The sequence below is a fragment of the Macaca mulatta genome, chromosome 6 (assembly GCF_049350105.2).
Source record: "Macaca mulatta isolate MMU2019108-1 chromosome 6, T2T-MMU8v2.0, whole genome shotgun sequence".
Lineage (NCBI taxonomy): Eukaryota > Metazoa > Chordata > Mammalia > Primates > Cercopithecidae > Macaca > Macaca mulatta.
In genome coordinates, this window is record NC_133411.1 from 181,866,682 (window position 1) to 181,880,389 (window position 13,708).

Genomic DNA, 13,708 nt, shown 5'->3' on the forward strand with positions numbered 1-13,708 from the left:
GGGTTACACCATGTTGGCCAGGCTGGTCTCGAACTCCTGACCTCAAGTGATCCGCCTGCCTCAACCTCCCAAAGTGCTGGGATTACAGGCGTGAGCCCCCGCCCCCGGCCTTGGGTTCATGAACTTAAAGATCATGACCCAATGCCAGGCACACGGGAATTCAGAATAGTAATACAGAACTATTGTTAAGTTCTCTATGTCTGTTGCATAAGTAGACGAGGCTGTAAATAACTACACTCTTTGTCTAAAAGGGCCAAGTTCGCATCAGAACACTTTCCTGAGCCCGTGGTGACCGAACCCCTGGCTCTGGGGTGAGCGACATGCCTCTAAGGAGCTGCAGCCAGGAGACAGCCAGGCGAAGGCGGGGCTCTGCCTCCGGGCTCCTCGAGGGGCGGAGGCCGGCGCGCAGGTCACGTAGGGGCGCGGGAGGCGGGGCCTGCGCACGCTGGTCACGTGGTCAGCTATTGACACTTCCTGGTGGGATCCGAGTGAGGCGGCGGGGTAGGGGCAGGCGCTCAGGCGGTGACCATGGCGTATCAAGGCCTCACGGTGCCTCTCATTGTGATGAGCGTGTTCTGGGGCTTCGTCGGCTTCTTGGTGCCTTGGTTCATCCCTAAGGGTCCTAACCGGGGGTAAGTGCACGAGGCCCGCCTTGGGAGGAACGCGCGGTGAGGAGCGAGCAGGCCGGGGCGGGGGAAAGCACGATCCCCACACGGGTCAGAGAACGTTGCATGGGCGCCCCCCGCGCTGCAGAGTCAGGCCCTCGCCCCGGCGGAACTCTTTGTGTTCCTTTTCGCAGCAGCTTCAGTGTCCTCCGGCCTGAGCGAGTGGAGGGTGACCTTTGGTGGACCTTCCTTGGAAACGAGTTTCAGGGGAATTTTTTTCTCATCATAGTCCTGTGTGGGGAGGTGCAGTCGGAAATGAGCAGGCCGAATCTGGGAGACACTGGGGCTTGTCCCCAGTCGACTCTTCCCCCTTTAGCCCTGCCTTCCACCCACATGAGGCCTCGTTTGCCTGAACTTAAGGATCAAATAAATAAAACAGAAATTGCCCCCCTGCCTCCCATGCTGTTGCGTACAGAACAAGCTCGTTGGACGACATTGAGCCCAGGCTTGCATCTAGTGGGCTCCAGGAGGCGGTTGGGGCCTGATCTAAAGCGAGATTAATTACCAAAGAGCAGGAGGTATTGTTGAGAAAGCTGCGTCATACCTTTTGGAGGGCGCTCCGGCCCTTGTATGTGAGTGTGAGAAATCCTTAGAATGATTGGCTAGGAAAGATTTTTTTTTTTTTTCAGACTTCTTTGTTGGATAGAGCTTTGTCTATTTTGGAATTAAACTTTTTAACCGTAGTATAAAATGAGCCTTAATCTTCAAAGGAGCCTTGGAACGCCCTCTTTCTGGTTCCTCTTTTGCTTTTTAGTCATTTTTTTCTCAGTTCAAGATGATGAGAGGTGAAACTTCGACTGAAGTCAGTTTGTCAGAAACACCATCTCTTGCTTTATTCCTTCAACTTAATTGGTGGCTTCATAGTGCCTGGTTTTCACAGTACCTTGTATGCACAGGAGGCACCCAGTAAATACCTGTTGAGTGGATAGTTCTACTGTCTTTATTAAAAGAAAAAGATTTGTGGCCGGGCGCGGTGGCTCACGCCTGTAGTCCTAGCACTTTGGGAGGCCGAGGCGGGCGGATCACCAGGTCAGGAGATCGAGACCAGTCTGGCTAAGATGGTGAAACCCCGTCTCTACTAAAAATACAAAAAATTAGCCGGGCGTGGTGGCGGGCGCCTGTAGTCCCAGCTACTTGGGAGGCTGAGGCCAGAGAATGGCGTGAACCCGGGAGGCGGAGCTTGCAGTGAGCAGAGATCACTGCACTGCACTCCAGCCTGGGTGACAGCAAGACTCCGTCTCAAAAAAAGAAAAAGAAAAAGATTTTTATTACTTCCCTAGTATTTTGTGACCTTAACCCCTTTTGCTACCTGGAATACATTTGCTTTATTAGTTTAAAATTATATTTTTTTTAAGAAAAGAAACATGGTAGGTGAATTTTTATCGTTTTTAAGTATCAAGTTCCTCCTCCCTGGTAACACCACCTATATGGGATCATCTCCCCTACCTATAGAGGTTGATGAACAGAGTCAGAATTCTGGCATTATTAAAGCAATTGTATTAACCAAATTTAATTAGACTTGTTTTTGCTACTGGAGTTAGAGAACAACAAAGTGCTGCTTTGATAGCAGTGACAATTCCTTTCTTAAAGAGCACTCTCTCGCCTTCCTTTGGATGTCATTGCCATTATCCAGGGTAATGAAATCCATCCTATTTCCACTCAGTTTCTAGCCCTAGTGAGTGTCATGATTCAGGTATTTGACCAGCTAGTGATATATAGACATGTGTCACTTAACAAAAGGGATACGTTTGAGAAATGTGTTAGTAGGGCTTTTGTGTGAACATCAAAGAGTTTACTTATGCAAACAGATGGTACAGCCTACTACGCACCTAGGCTATATGGTAGAACCTGTTGCTTCTAGGCTTCACACCTGTACAGCATGTTACTGTCCTTAAATACTGTATAGGCAAATGTAACACAATGATATGGAGCTTGCAGGACTGGAAGTTGCTGTGGGTGAGTCAGTGACTGGTGAGTGAATGTGAAGAACCAGGACATTGCTGTACACTGTGATGGACTTTGGAAACACTGTACACTTAGGCTACATGAAATTTCTGAAAACATGTTTTTCTTTCTTCAAAAATAAATTAACCTTAGCTTCCTGTAACTTTTTTACTTAAACTTTCGAATTCTTTTTAACTTTTCGACTCTTTTGTACTAACTTGGCTTAAAACACAAGCAAGGCTGGGCAGGGTGGCTCACACTTATCATATGCAGCACTTTGGGAAGCCAGACAAGAGGATTGCTTGAGGCCCGCCTGGGCAACATAGCGAGACCCTATCTCTCAAAAAAATTTTTTTAAATTAGTTGGACATGGTGTTGCACACCTGTGGTCCTAGCTATTGGGGAGGCCGAGTGAGGAGGAGTGTTTGAGATCAGGAGTTCCAGGATGCAGTATGATCACACTATTGTACTCCAGCCTGGGCAACAGTGAGACCCTGTCTCTTCAAAAACGAAACAAGACCAGTGGCAGAGTCTGGGGAAGAGGCTGCAGGCACCATGTCCACCTTCATAGATGGCAGGAAGAAGCCCCTGAAACAGCCCAAGAAGCATTTTGAGACAGAGTCTCACTCTGTTGCCAGGCTGGAGTGCAGTGGCATGATATCGGCTCACTGCAACCTCCGCCTCCCGGGTTCAAGCAATTCTCCTGCCTCAGCCTCCCGAGTAGCTGGGTTTACAGGCGCGCACCACCATGCCCAACTAATTTTTGTATTTTTAGTAGAGACGGGGTTTCACCATGTTGGCCAGGATGGTCTGGATCTCTTGACCTCCCAAAGTGTTGGGATTACAGGCATGAGCCACCACTCCCGGCTGGAAGATACGTTTTTTAAACAAAAAGAGGAGCAGAAGAAACTGGAGGAGCCGAAAGTGAAGGCCATGGGGAAGGGGCCCCTGGTCATAGGCGGAATTAAGAAATCTGGGAAAAAATAAACTGTTCCATGTGCCTGAAGTGATCGATGGTGACCCTTGATTCTATTTGTATTTAAACATCTGGATTCCCAGCTATAACTTTTTTTTTTTTTTTTTGAGGCGGACACTCACTCTGTTGTCCAGGCTGGAGTGCAGTGGCACGATCTTGGCTCACGGCAACCTCTGCCTGCCGGATTCAAGCAATTCTCCTGCCTCAGCCTCCCGAGTAGCTGGGATTACAGGTGCCCACCACCATGCCTGGCTAATTTTTGTGGTTTTGGTAGAGAAGGGGTTTCACCATGTTGGCCAGGCTGGTCTCAAACTCCTGACCTCAGGTGATCCACCTGCCTCAGCCTCCCAAAATGCTGGGACTACAGGTGTGAGCTGCCACACCCGGCCCCCTGCCATAACATCTTTGCCACCTATACTTAGAATAAAGTGTTATCTTGGAGCCTGTTGTACATTGTAAAAAGAGTAAACTTTTGAAAACAACACACAGACACATTGTACAGCTGTATAATTTTTTTTTTTTTTTAAGAGACCGAGAGTCTCACTTTGTCACCCAGGCTGGAGTGCAGTGGCTCCATCATAGCTCACTGCAGCCTTAAACTCCAAGGCTCAAGGGATCCGTCCACCTCAGCCTCCCCACTAGCTAGTACTACAGGCATGCACCACTACACTCAGCTAATTTGTTGTTGTTGTTTTGAGACAGGGTCTCTCTTTGTTGCCCAGGCTGGTCTCCAACTCTTAGCCTCAAGCAGTCCTCCCACCTTGGCCTCCCAAAGTGCTAGGGTTACAGGCATAAGCCACCTCACCTGATCTGTTTTCTTTCTTTATATCCTATCCTTTAAGTTTTTTTCCATTTATATATTTTTTAACTTTTTAAACTTTTTTGTTAAAAACTAAAACACAAACACATTATTCTAGGCCTAAACAGGCTCAGGATCATCAAGATGTCACTAGATGATAAGAATGTTTCAGCTCCATTATCATCTTATGGGACCACCTGTCTTTATGCAGCATTCATTGACTGAAAGGTCATGAATTGACTGAAAGCTCAATTGCCAAGTGCCTGTATTATCTGGGTCCATTCACAGCCTCTGCTGCAGTCCTTGCTTTTCCTGCTCTTGGCTGGATTGAGCAGGTCTTGAAACAGTGTCCCCGCCCCCCCCCCCAAGAAGAGTTGCTGTAATACATTTTGAGAAACACTGCACCTAGGCAGATGATGCCTGTGACCTTGAACAATTTAGTTAACTTTTCCATGTTCCCATTTCCTTATTTTAAAATGGAAATATGCTTTTCTGTAGGGATTTTTTTAAAAAGGAAATATTAGTGCACAGTTTAGTTAACTTTTCCATGTTCCCATTTCCTCATTTTAAAATGGAAATATGCTTTTCTGTGGGGATTTTTTTAAAAAGGAAATATTAATGCTGAATTAGTACTAGTTCCCCTTTACCTCTTGAAAATACTGCAAATCAAATTTTTCAGGATAGATGAAGGAGCTGAAGTGCTTCACACTATGGTGAGTTGTTTTTGGGGTTTTTTTTGAGACAGAGTCTTGCTCTGTTGCCCAGTCTGGAGTGCGGTAGTGAGATCTCGGCTCACTGAAACCTCCGCCTCCCAGGTTCGAGCGCTTCTCATGCCTCAGCCTCCTGAGTAGCTGGGACTAAAGGCGCATGTCACCACGCTTGACTAATTTTTGTATTTTTAGTAGAGATGGGGTTTCGCCATGTTGGCCAGGCTGTTCCCGGACTTTTGGCCTCAAGTAATCCACTCGCCTCGGCCTCCCGACGTGCTGGGATAACAGGCTCGAGCCACTGCATCTAGCTTGTGGTGAATTTTTAATACAGGGGAGCATTTCTGATTTAACTGATCAAAAATATCTTCAAAAAAATAAAAATGGGCCTGACATGGTGGCTCACACCGGCACTTTGGGAGGCCAAGGTGGGAGGATCACTTGAAGCCAGGAAATAGAGACCAAGCCTGGTTGATAAAGCAAGACTTAGTGTCTACAAAAACAAATTTTAAAAAAAATTATCTAGGCATGGTGGTGTAAACCTGTGGTCCCAGCTACTCAGGAGGCTGGGTGGGTGGATTATTTGAGCCCAGGAGGTTGAGGCTGCAGTGAGTATGATCATGCCAGTGCATTCTAGCCTAGGCAACAGAGTGAGACCCCATCCCTTAAAAAAAATTCCCTTCTGCCCTTTCTTTTACCTGCCTCATCAGGTCCTATAACCTCCTAATTACCCAGCTTTCAGCATTCTGGTGTGTAGGGGTCTCTTGAGGAAGACAATTTAACGTCAGATACGCCTCTGTTTTTCTCCCTTCTTTCCTCCTCACAGGATTCCTTCATTTATCTCCTTACTGAAGATTTTTTTTTTTTTTAATTTGAGACTAAGTCTTGCTCTGTCGCCCAGGCTGGAGTGCAATGGCACGATCTTGGCTGACTCCAACCTCTGCCTCCCAGGTTCAAGCGCTTCTCCTGCCTCAGCCTCCCGAGTAGCTGGGATTACAGGTATGCGCCACCATGCTCAGCTCATTTTTATATTTTTTAATAGAGATGGGGTTTTGCCATATTGGCCAGGCTGGTCTCGAACTTCTGACCTCAGGCGATCCACCCACCTTGGCCTCCCAAAGTGCGGGGATGACAGGAGTTGGCCATCATGCCCGGCCGAAGATTTTCTTAAATTTGTTTTTTAAAACAGCGTCTTACTCTGTTGCCCAGGCTGGAGTGCAGTGGCACAGTCAATCATAGCCCACTGCAGCCTCAACCTGGGCTCACACAATCCTTCTGCCTCAGCCTCCAGCATAGCTGGGACAACAGGCATGCACCACCATGCCTAACCAATTTTAAAAAACGTGGTATATACTGGGTCTCATTTTATTGCCTAGGCTGGTCTTGAACTCCTGACTTCAAGCAGTCCTCCCACCTTAGCCACCCAAAGTGCTAGGATTACAGATGTGAGCACTGTGCTCAGCCAGGAAAAATTTAATGAATCTTTTCTTTTATTAAAAAAAAAAAAAAATAGCCTACGATCACTTGGAAAAAACTCTTCAGAATTTATGGATGACCTAAATAAAGCCCCTTGCTCTTTATTTTTGCAACTGAAAAGGGCCAGCTAAAATCAGGTCTGTGCCCGGAATCAGCTTTCCTGCCCATTCCAGTTTTTCATGATTTCCGTCTTTTCTCTACAGGAATCCGTAGATTCTCTAAAGCTTCCGTTTTCTCACAATGGCTTCCTAACCAGTAGATGTGGGGGAGGAGAAAAGGAAAGAGCGCAGAGATGAGTTTGCCAGGAGTTCACTCAACTCCACTTTTCTGTTTTTGTTGTTTGTTTTAATTATTTTTATTTTATTTTTATTTTTTGATTATTTTATTTAAAAATAATAGAGATGGGCTGGCCAGGCATAGTGGCTCATTCCTGTAATCCCAGCACTTTGGAAGGCTGAGGCAGGTGGATCACTTGGTCAGGAATTCAAGACCAGCCTGGCCAATGTGGTGAAATCTCGTCTCTACTAAAAATACAAAAATTAGCCGGGTGTGGTGGTTCACGCCTGTAGGCCCAGCTACTCCAGAGGCTGAGGCAGGAGAATTGCTTGAGCCCAGGAGGCAGGGGTTGAGATTGCGTCACTGCACTCCAGCCTGGGCGACAGAGCGAGACTCCATCTCAAAAATTTTAAAAAAAAGTTTAAAAAAATGGAGATGGGATCTCGCTCTGTTGGCCATGTTGGTCTTAAACACCTGGCCTCAGCCTCCCAAAGTGCTAAGGTTACAGGCTTGAGCCACCATGCCTGTTTTTTTGTTTTTTGTTTTTGTTTCTGTTTTTTTTTAAAGGGTCTCCCTGTGTTGCCCAGGCCTTGAGTGCAGTAGCATGATCATATCTCACTGCAGGCTTGATATCTTGGGCTCTAGTGATCCTCCCGCCTCAGCCTCCTGAGTAGTTGGGACTACAGGCATGCCACTGTGTCCAGCTAACTCCCCTTTTTTCATGAACGCTTTAAAACATGTAGAAAAGTAGGAAGAATAGTACAATAAGTGCCATATATTACCTCCTAGACTCAGTCATTGTTTGACATATTCAGATTTGCTTTATCTATGAGTGTGTGTATATATAATTTTGCTGAACCATTTGAAAGTAAATTGCAGTTATCGTGGCATTTCACTACTCAGCATGCAGCTCCTAAGACCAAGCGAATTAGGAGCTGATATGTTAATGAGGGAGCTTTTATATGAAACTGTTAATATTAAGCAGGTAATACAAAGGAGCCTCAGCTCTTTCTGTTCTATGACATGGGCTTTTGGAGAAGAGAGAAGACAGGGAAGAGATCCCACAGTGGAGCACGGACTGGGGGAAGATGAGTAAAGGCTTGGAATTGAGAATCCTAGATATAATGTGTCTTGGGGGACAGTGAAGACGCCTACCTTCAGGAATGAAGGACTGATGTTTAAACGTAGAGGGAGGTGAGAGGGGTGGGTGGAGGGAGTCAGTTACAAATGAAGCGGGTGACTTGATTGTTTAGGTCTTTAAACATTTTTATTGTGCAACTGTCAAAATCTCTTTAGCACAATCCCCCATACATATTTATTTCTATTTTATAAGTGTGATATATAACTTATATATTTCAAGGAATCTGACCAACTCTTACGACCTGCACTGCTGCCAGCCTGATCCACTTGGATTATTATAATTCCTCTTAACTGGTTTCTCTGCTTTCTTTTTGCCCCGCTTCCTCCAGCCTCTTTCATCCCAGCAGAGAGATCCCATTAGAATTGGAATCAGATTTAGTCAGTCCTCTCCTCAAATCCCTCCAAATAACTTCCCTTTTCTTTCTTTATTATTTATTTATTTTTGAGACGGAGTTTCGCTCTGTCGCCCAGGCTGGAGTGCAGTGGCGCCATCTCGGCTCACTGCAAGCTCTGCCTCCCGGGTTCACGCCATTCTCCTGCTTCAGCCTCCTGAGTAGCTGGGACTACAGGCGTCCGCCACCACGCCCGGCTAATTTTTTTGTATTTTTAGTTGAGACGGGGTTTCTTTTTTTTTTTTTTTTTTTTTTTTTTTTTTGAGACGGAGTCTGGCTCTGTCATCCAGGCTGGAGTGCAGTGGCCGGATCTCAGCTCACTGCAAGCTCCGCCTCCGGGTTTAGGCCATTCTCCTGCCTCAGCCTCCCGAGTGGCTGGGACTACAGGCGCCCGCCACCTCGCCTGGCTAGTTTTTTGTATTTTTTAGTAGAGACGGGGTTTCACCATGTTAGCCAGGATGGTCTCGATCTCCTGACCTCGTGATTCGCCCGTCTCGGCCTCCCAAAGTGCTGGGATTACAGGCTTGAGCCACCGTGCCCGGCCGAGACGGGGTTTCACCGTGTTAACCAGGATGGTCTTGATCTCCAGACCTCGTGATCCGCCCACCTCGGCCTCCCAAAGTGCTCGGATTACAGGCGTGAGCCACTGCACCCGGCCATAACTTTGCTTTTCACTCTGAGTCAAAGCCTTTTAAGAGTGAAAGTCCTTTCAGAGGCCACATGGCACCTCTTTGACCTCACCTTTCCCCAGGCTCCTTGCTCTGCTTCAGCCACACAGACCCCCTTCTTCTTTGAACTCCAGGTACCCTCTCATTGAACTCCCATGCCCAGCCATGAGGCAGTGGTTTTTATCTGTTCTGTTTATTTTTCTCTCCCCAGAGCCTAACACATATACTGGACACTCAGCGAGTGAAAATCTGTCGAACGAGTAAATGAACGTGCCAATATGTTAACCAAAGAAAATACACAGTGGCTCATGCCTGTAATCCCGGCACTTTGGGAAGCATAGGTGGGTGGATTACTTGAGGCCAGGAGTTTGAGACCAGCCTGGACAACATGGCAAAACCCCACTACTAAAAATACAAAAATTAGCTGGGTGTGGTGGTGCATGCCCATAATCTCAGCTACTTGGGCTGAGGCAGGAGAATCGCTTGAATCTGGGAGGTGGAGTTTGCGTTGAGCTAAGATTGTGCCACTGCACTCCAGCCTGGATGACAGAGTGAGACTCTGTTTCAAAAAAAAGACACACAGAACTTCTAAAGGATAACTTAAAAATAAATAAAAATAAGAGTTCTGGGCCAGGTGTGATGGCTCACACCAGTAATCCCCACACTTTGGGAGGCTGAGGCAGGAGGATCACTTGAGGCCAGGAGTTCAAGTACAACCTGGTCAACATATTGAGAACCCCCCGATCTCTACAAAAAAATTAAAAATAGGCCGGGCGCGGTGGCTCAAGCCTGTAATCACAGCACTTTGGGAGGCCGAGGCGGGCGGATCACGAGGTCAGGAGATCGAGACCATCCTGGCAAACACGGTGAAACCCCGTCTCTACTAAAAAATACAAAAAAAAAAAACTAGCCGGGCGAGGTGGCGGGCGCCTGTAGTCCCAGCTACTCGGGAGGCTGAGGCAGGAGAATGGCGTAAACCCGGGAGGCAGAGCTTGCAGTGAGCTGAGATCCGGCCACTGCACTCCAGCCTGGGCGACAGAGCAAGACTCCGTCTCAAAAAAAAAAAAAAAAAAAAATTAAAAATATTAGTGAGGCCCGGTTGTGCACACCAGTAGTCCTAGCTACTCGGGAAGCTGAGGTGGGAGGATCAGTTGAGCCCAGGAGTTGGAGGTTACAGGGAGCTATGATCATGCCACAGCACTCTAGCCTGGACGACAGAGACCCTGTCTCTAAAAAAACAGGAGTTACAATATTTGGTTCCTAAGTTCTAGGAAATGGTCTTGCTGTACTTAGGGTGTGGACATGCCTCTTGGAAACCAAATGATGGATGATGGAGAGGTGCCATCAAAAGGTCTTAAGTGGAAAATCCTGGTCTTAAGTGGAAAATCCTGTTTATAGCATGAAGGAGAAGGAGGAAAGTTTGAATCTGCCAGCAATTAAGCCAGGAGAACCAGGTGAATTTTGTTGCTGACAGTGGGAATAGGAAGGAAGAAATACACATGGGGAGAAATGCTTTAAAGTATAAATCCACAGTATTTGGTGACTGTGGAGGTGCAGAGGAGGCATGAGCAAAAGATGATGGATTTGAGGGTGGGTCGGATGGGTGAAAATGGCAGAGCTTCTTCTGAGGACTAGGAGATTTAGAAGGGGAACTTTTAGAAAGAGAGATGGGAAGAGAATAGCATGAACTGAGGTTTAGAAATGTTGAAATTCTGCTGATGAGAGATCAAAGTGTAACTTTTTCAGACATGAATGGAGATGGGGAGAGCTCATTGCTAGAGAGTCATATTTTTAGAAGTACAGTGTTAATTTCATTACAGAGAATACTACCAAATAGGGTAATTACTTAGGTGTTAAAACTAATTGTCACTGCGGCATTTCCTGTTCAGTTTCAGATAAATTTTGATTGGACATCTACATGATGGCATTAACACATCTGTCTTTAAATACAAATGTTTAGTTACATAAACTTTTCCCAGGTGCACCCTGGGCACACTGCAGTTTGCTGGATATTTGAGCAGATACAGATCCATTTTCTTGGTGTGCAATCCATGCCAGTTTGATAATCTGGAAAGGGGACTTAAACCATTCTGTGATGTTGGCATAGTTTGCTAGTTATTTAATGACATTTGCTTTTCTTTTTTCCCCTAGAGTTATCATTACCATGTTGGTGACCTGTTCGGTTTGCTGCTATCTCTTGTAAGTAATTTTTTCTTAAAATAATAAGTAGCTATTCTTGGTATTTGTAATGTGTGTGATTTACACATTTGTTTTATTGGAGCTCATCCCTCATGTAATATCTAGAAATAGTGTCCTAAAATTGAAAATATCACACTTTTCATGTGCTCAGTATATTTATGTAGAGTTGTACAAATTATTCTTCTGGGAATACAGTTGCAGTTTAATTGGCACAAATATAAAGCTTATAAATAGCTGGAAATTATGATTATACTACTTTATATTTTACTATGGTGAAGTATTTATTTATTTATTTATCTTTTGAGACAAGGTCCCGCTCTGTCATCCAGGCTGGAGTGCAGTGGCGTGATCTCAGCTCACTGCAACCTCAGCCTCCTGGGTTCAAGCGAGTCTCATGCCTCAGCTACCTGAATGGCTGGGGTTATAGGCACGCGCCACCATGCCTGGCTAATTTTTGTATTTTTAGTGGAGACAGGGTTTTGCCATGTTGGCCGGGCTGGTTTCAAACTCCTGACCTCAAGTGATCTGCCCGCCTTGGCCTCCCAAAGTGCTGGGATTACGGCGTGAGCCACCGTGCCCGGTGTACTATTGTGAAGTATTTAGATCTACTTATTTCACTGAAATATCTCACTAATGGAGCTAATAAAGCCATTCGTTACTGTGACTTTTGTTTATCTGATGGACAGAAATTGAGGTAGAATTATAACCAAGTAGACTAAGGATAATTTTTTAACAATTCGTTGTAAGTTGTGTGGGGAAAAGAAATAAAGATCAGACTGTTACTGTGTCTATATAGAAAGAAGTAGACATAAGAGACTCCATTTTGTTCTGTATTTGAGATGCTGTTAATCTGTGACCCTACCCCCAACCTTGTCCTTGCAAGAGACATGTGCTGTGATGACTCAAGGTTTAAAGGATTTTGGGCTGTGCGGGGGTGTGCTTTGTTAAACAAGTGCCTGAAGGCAGCTTGCTGGTTAAAAGTCATCACCATTCTCTTAATCTCAAGTACCCAGGGACACGGACACTGCCAAAGGTCGCAGGGACCTCTGCCTAGGAAAGCTAGGTATTGTCCAAGGTTTCTCCCCATGTGATAGTCTGAAATATGGCCTCGTGGGATGGGAAAGACCTGATCGTCCCCCAGCCTGATACCCGTGAAGGGTCTGTGCTGAGGAGGACCAGTACAAGAGGAAAGAAGGCCCCTTGGCGGTTGTTGGCAGTTGAGATAGAGAAAAGCATCTGTCTCCTGCCCGTCCCTGGGCAATGGAACATCTCGGTGTAAAACCCAATTGTATGTTCTGTTTACTGAGAAAGGAGAAAACCGCCTTAGGGCGGAAGGTGGGACTTGCTAGTTCAATGCTGCTCTTTATGCACTATAAAGGTTTATGAAAATGTTTGCATATGTGTATCAAGGAACAGCACTTTTCCTTAAACTTATTCATGTCACAGAGATCTTTATTCATATGTCTTACTGCTGACCTTCTCCCTACGATGATCCTATTACCCTGCCACTTCCCTTTTTCTGAGATGGTAAAGATAATTATCAATAAATACTAAGGAAACTCAGAGACCGGTGCCAGCGTGGGTCCTCTGTATGCTGAGCGCCGGTTCCCTGGGCCCACTTTTTCTTTCTCTATACTTTGTCTCTGTGTCTCATTTCTTTTCTCACGTCTCTCGTTCCACCTAACGAGAAACGCCCACAGGTGTGGAGGGGCAGGCCACCCCTTCATCTGTATCAAAATATATGTATTGATCACATACCATAAAAATAGTCTTAGGGATTTCTTTCAATTTAGGTTTTTGAGACAGGGTCTTGCTCTGTTACCCAGGCTGGACTGGCTCAATCATAGCTCACTGCAGTCTCAAACTCTGAGGCTCAAGCGATCCTCCTGCCTCTGCCTCCCAAGTAGTTGGGACTATAGTCATGTGCCACCATGCTCAGCTAACTTTTTTATTTTTGTAGAGATGGGGTCATATTGTGTTACCCAGGCTGGTGTTGAACTCCTGGCCTCAGCAATCCTTCCATCTTAGCCTCCCAAAGTGCTGGAACTACAGGCATGAGTCACTACACCCAGCCAGGATTTCTTTCTAGAGTTTAGAACTAGTGGTTCTCTTTTTTTGAAGAGAGCTTTCTGGCTTCCTGAGACTTCAGTGGCATGGAAAGTGTTGGTGTTCCCCGAAGCGTTGTTTAGTGCCCATGTGAGGTAGGAAGCAACAGTTCTGACCCATCCTATAGATGAAAGACCATGACTCTTTTTTTTTCCAGAAATATTTTAATAAAAATTGGCCATTTCCAAGAAACACCCACTGCATGCCCATCAATAAAAGAGAACCATAACAAAATAGAAAATTTACCATATAGCTGTGATTTAAAGAGAAAATGCAGACACCAGCACATCAGCAAAGTCCAGTATTAAAGTCACATTCCTGCCAGGCGCGGTGGCTCGTGCCTGTAATCCTAGCACTTTG

The 13,708-nt window shown here is 45.8% G+C and overlaps 1 protein-coding gene across 1 annotated transcript in view; it reads left to right on the forward strand.

The window, feature by feature from the left end:
• Positions 1-453: 453 nt before the first annotated feature.
• ATP6V0E1 (ATPase H+ transporting V0 subunit e1) overlaps positions 454-13,708 on the forward strand; it is a 49,616-nt gene continuing 36,361 nt past the window's right edge. The window contains 2 exon segments of the mRNA NM_001261126.1: positions 454-632; positions 11,195-11,242. Of these exon segments, the coding sequence (NP_001248055.1) occupies positions 529-632; positions 11,195-11,242 (152 nt within the window). The 5' untranslated portion in view covers positions 454-528.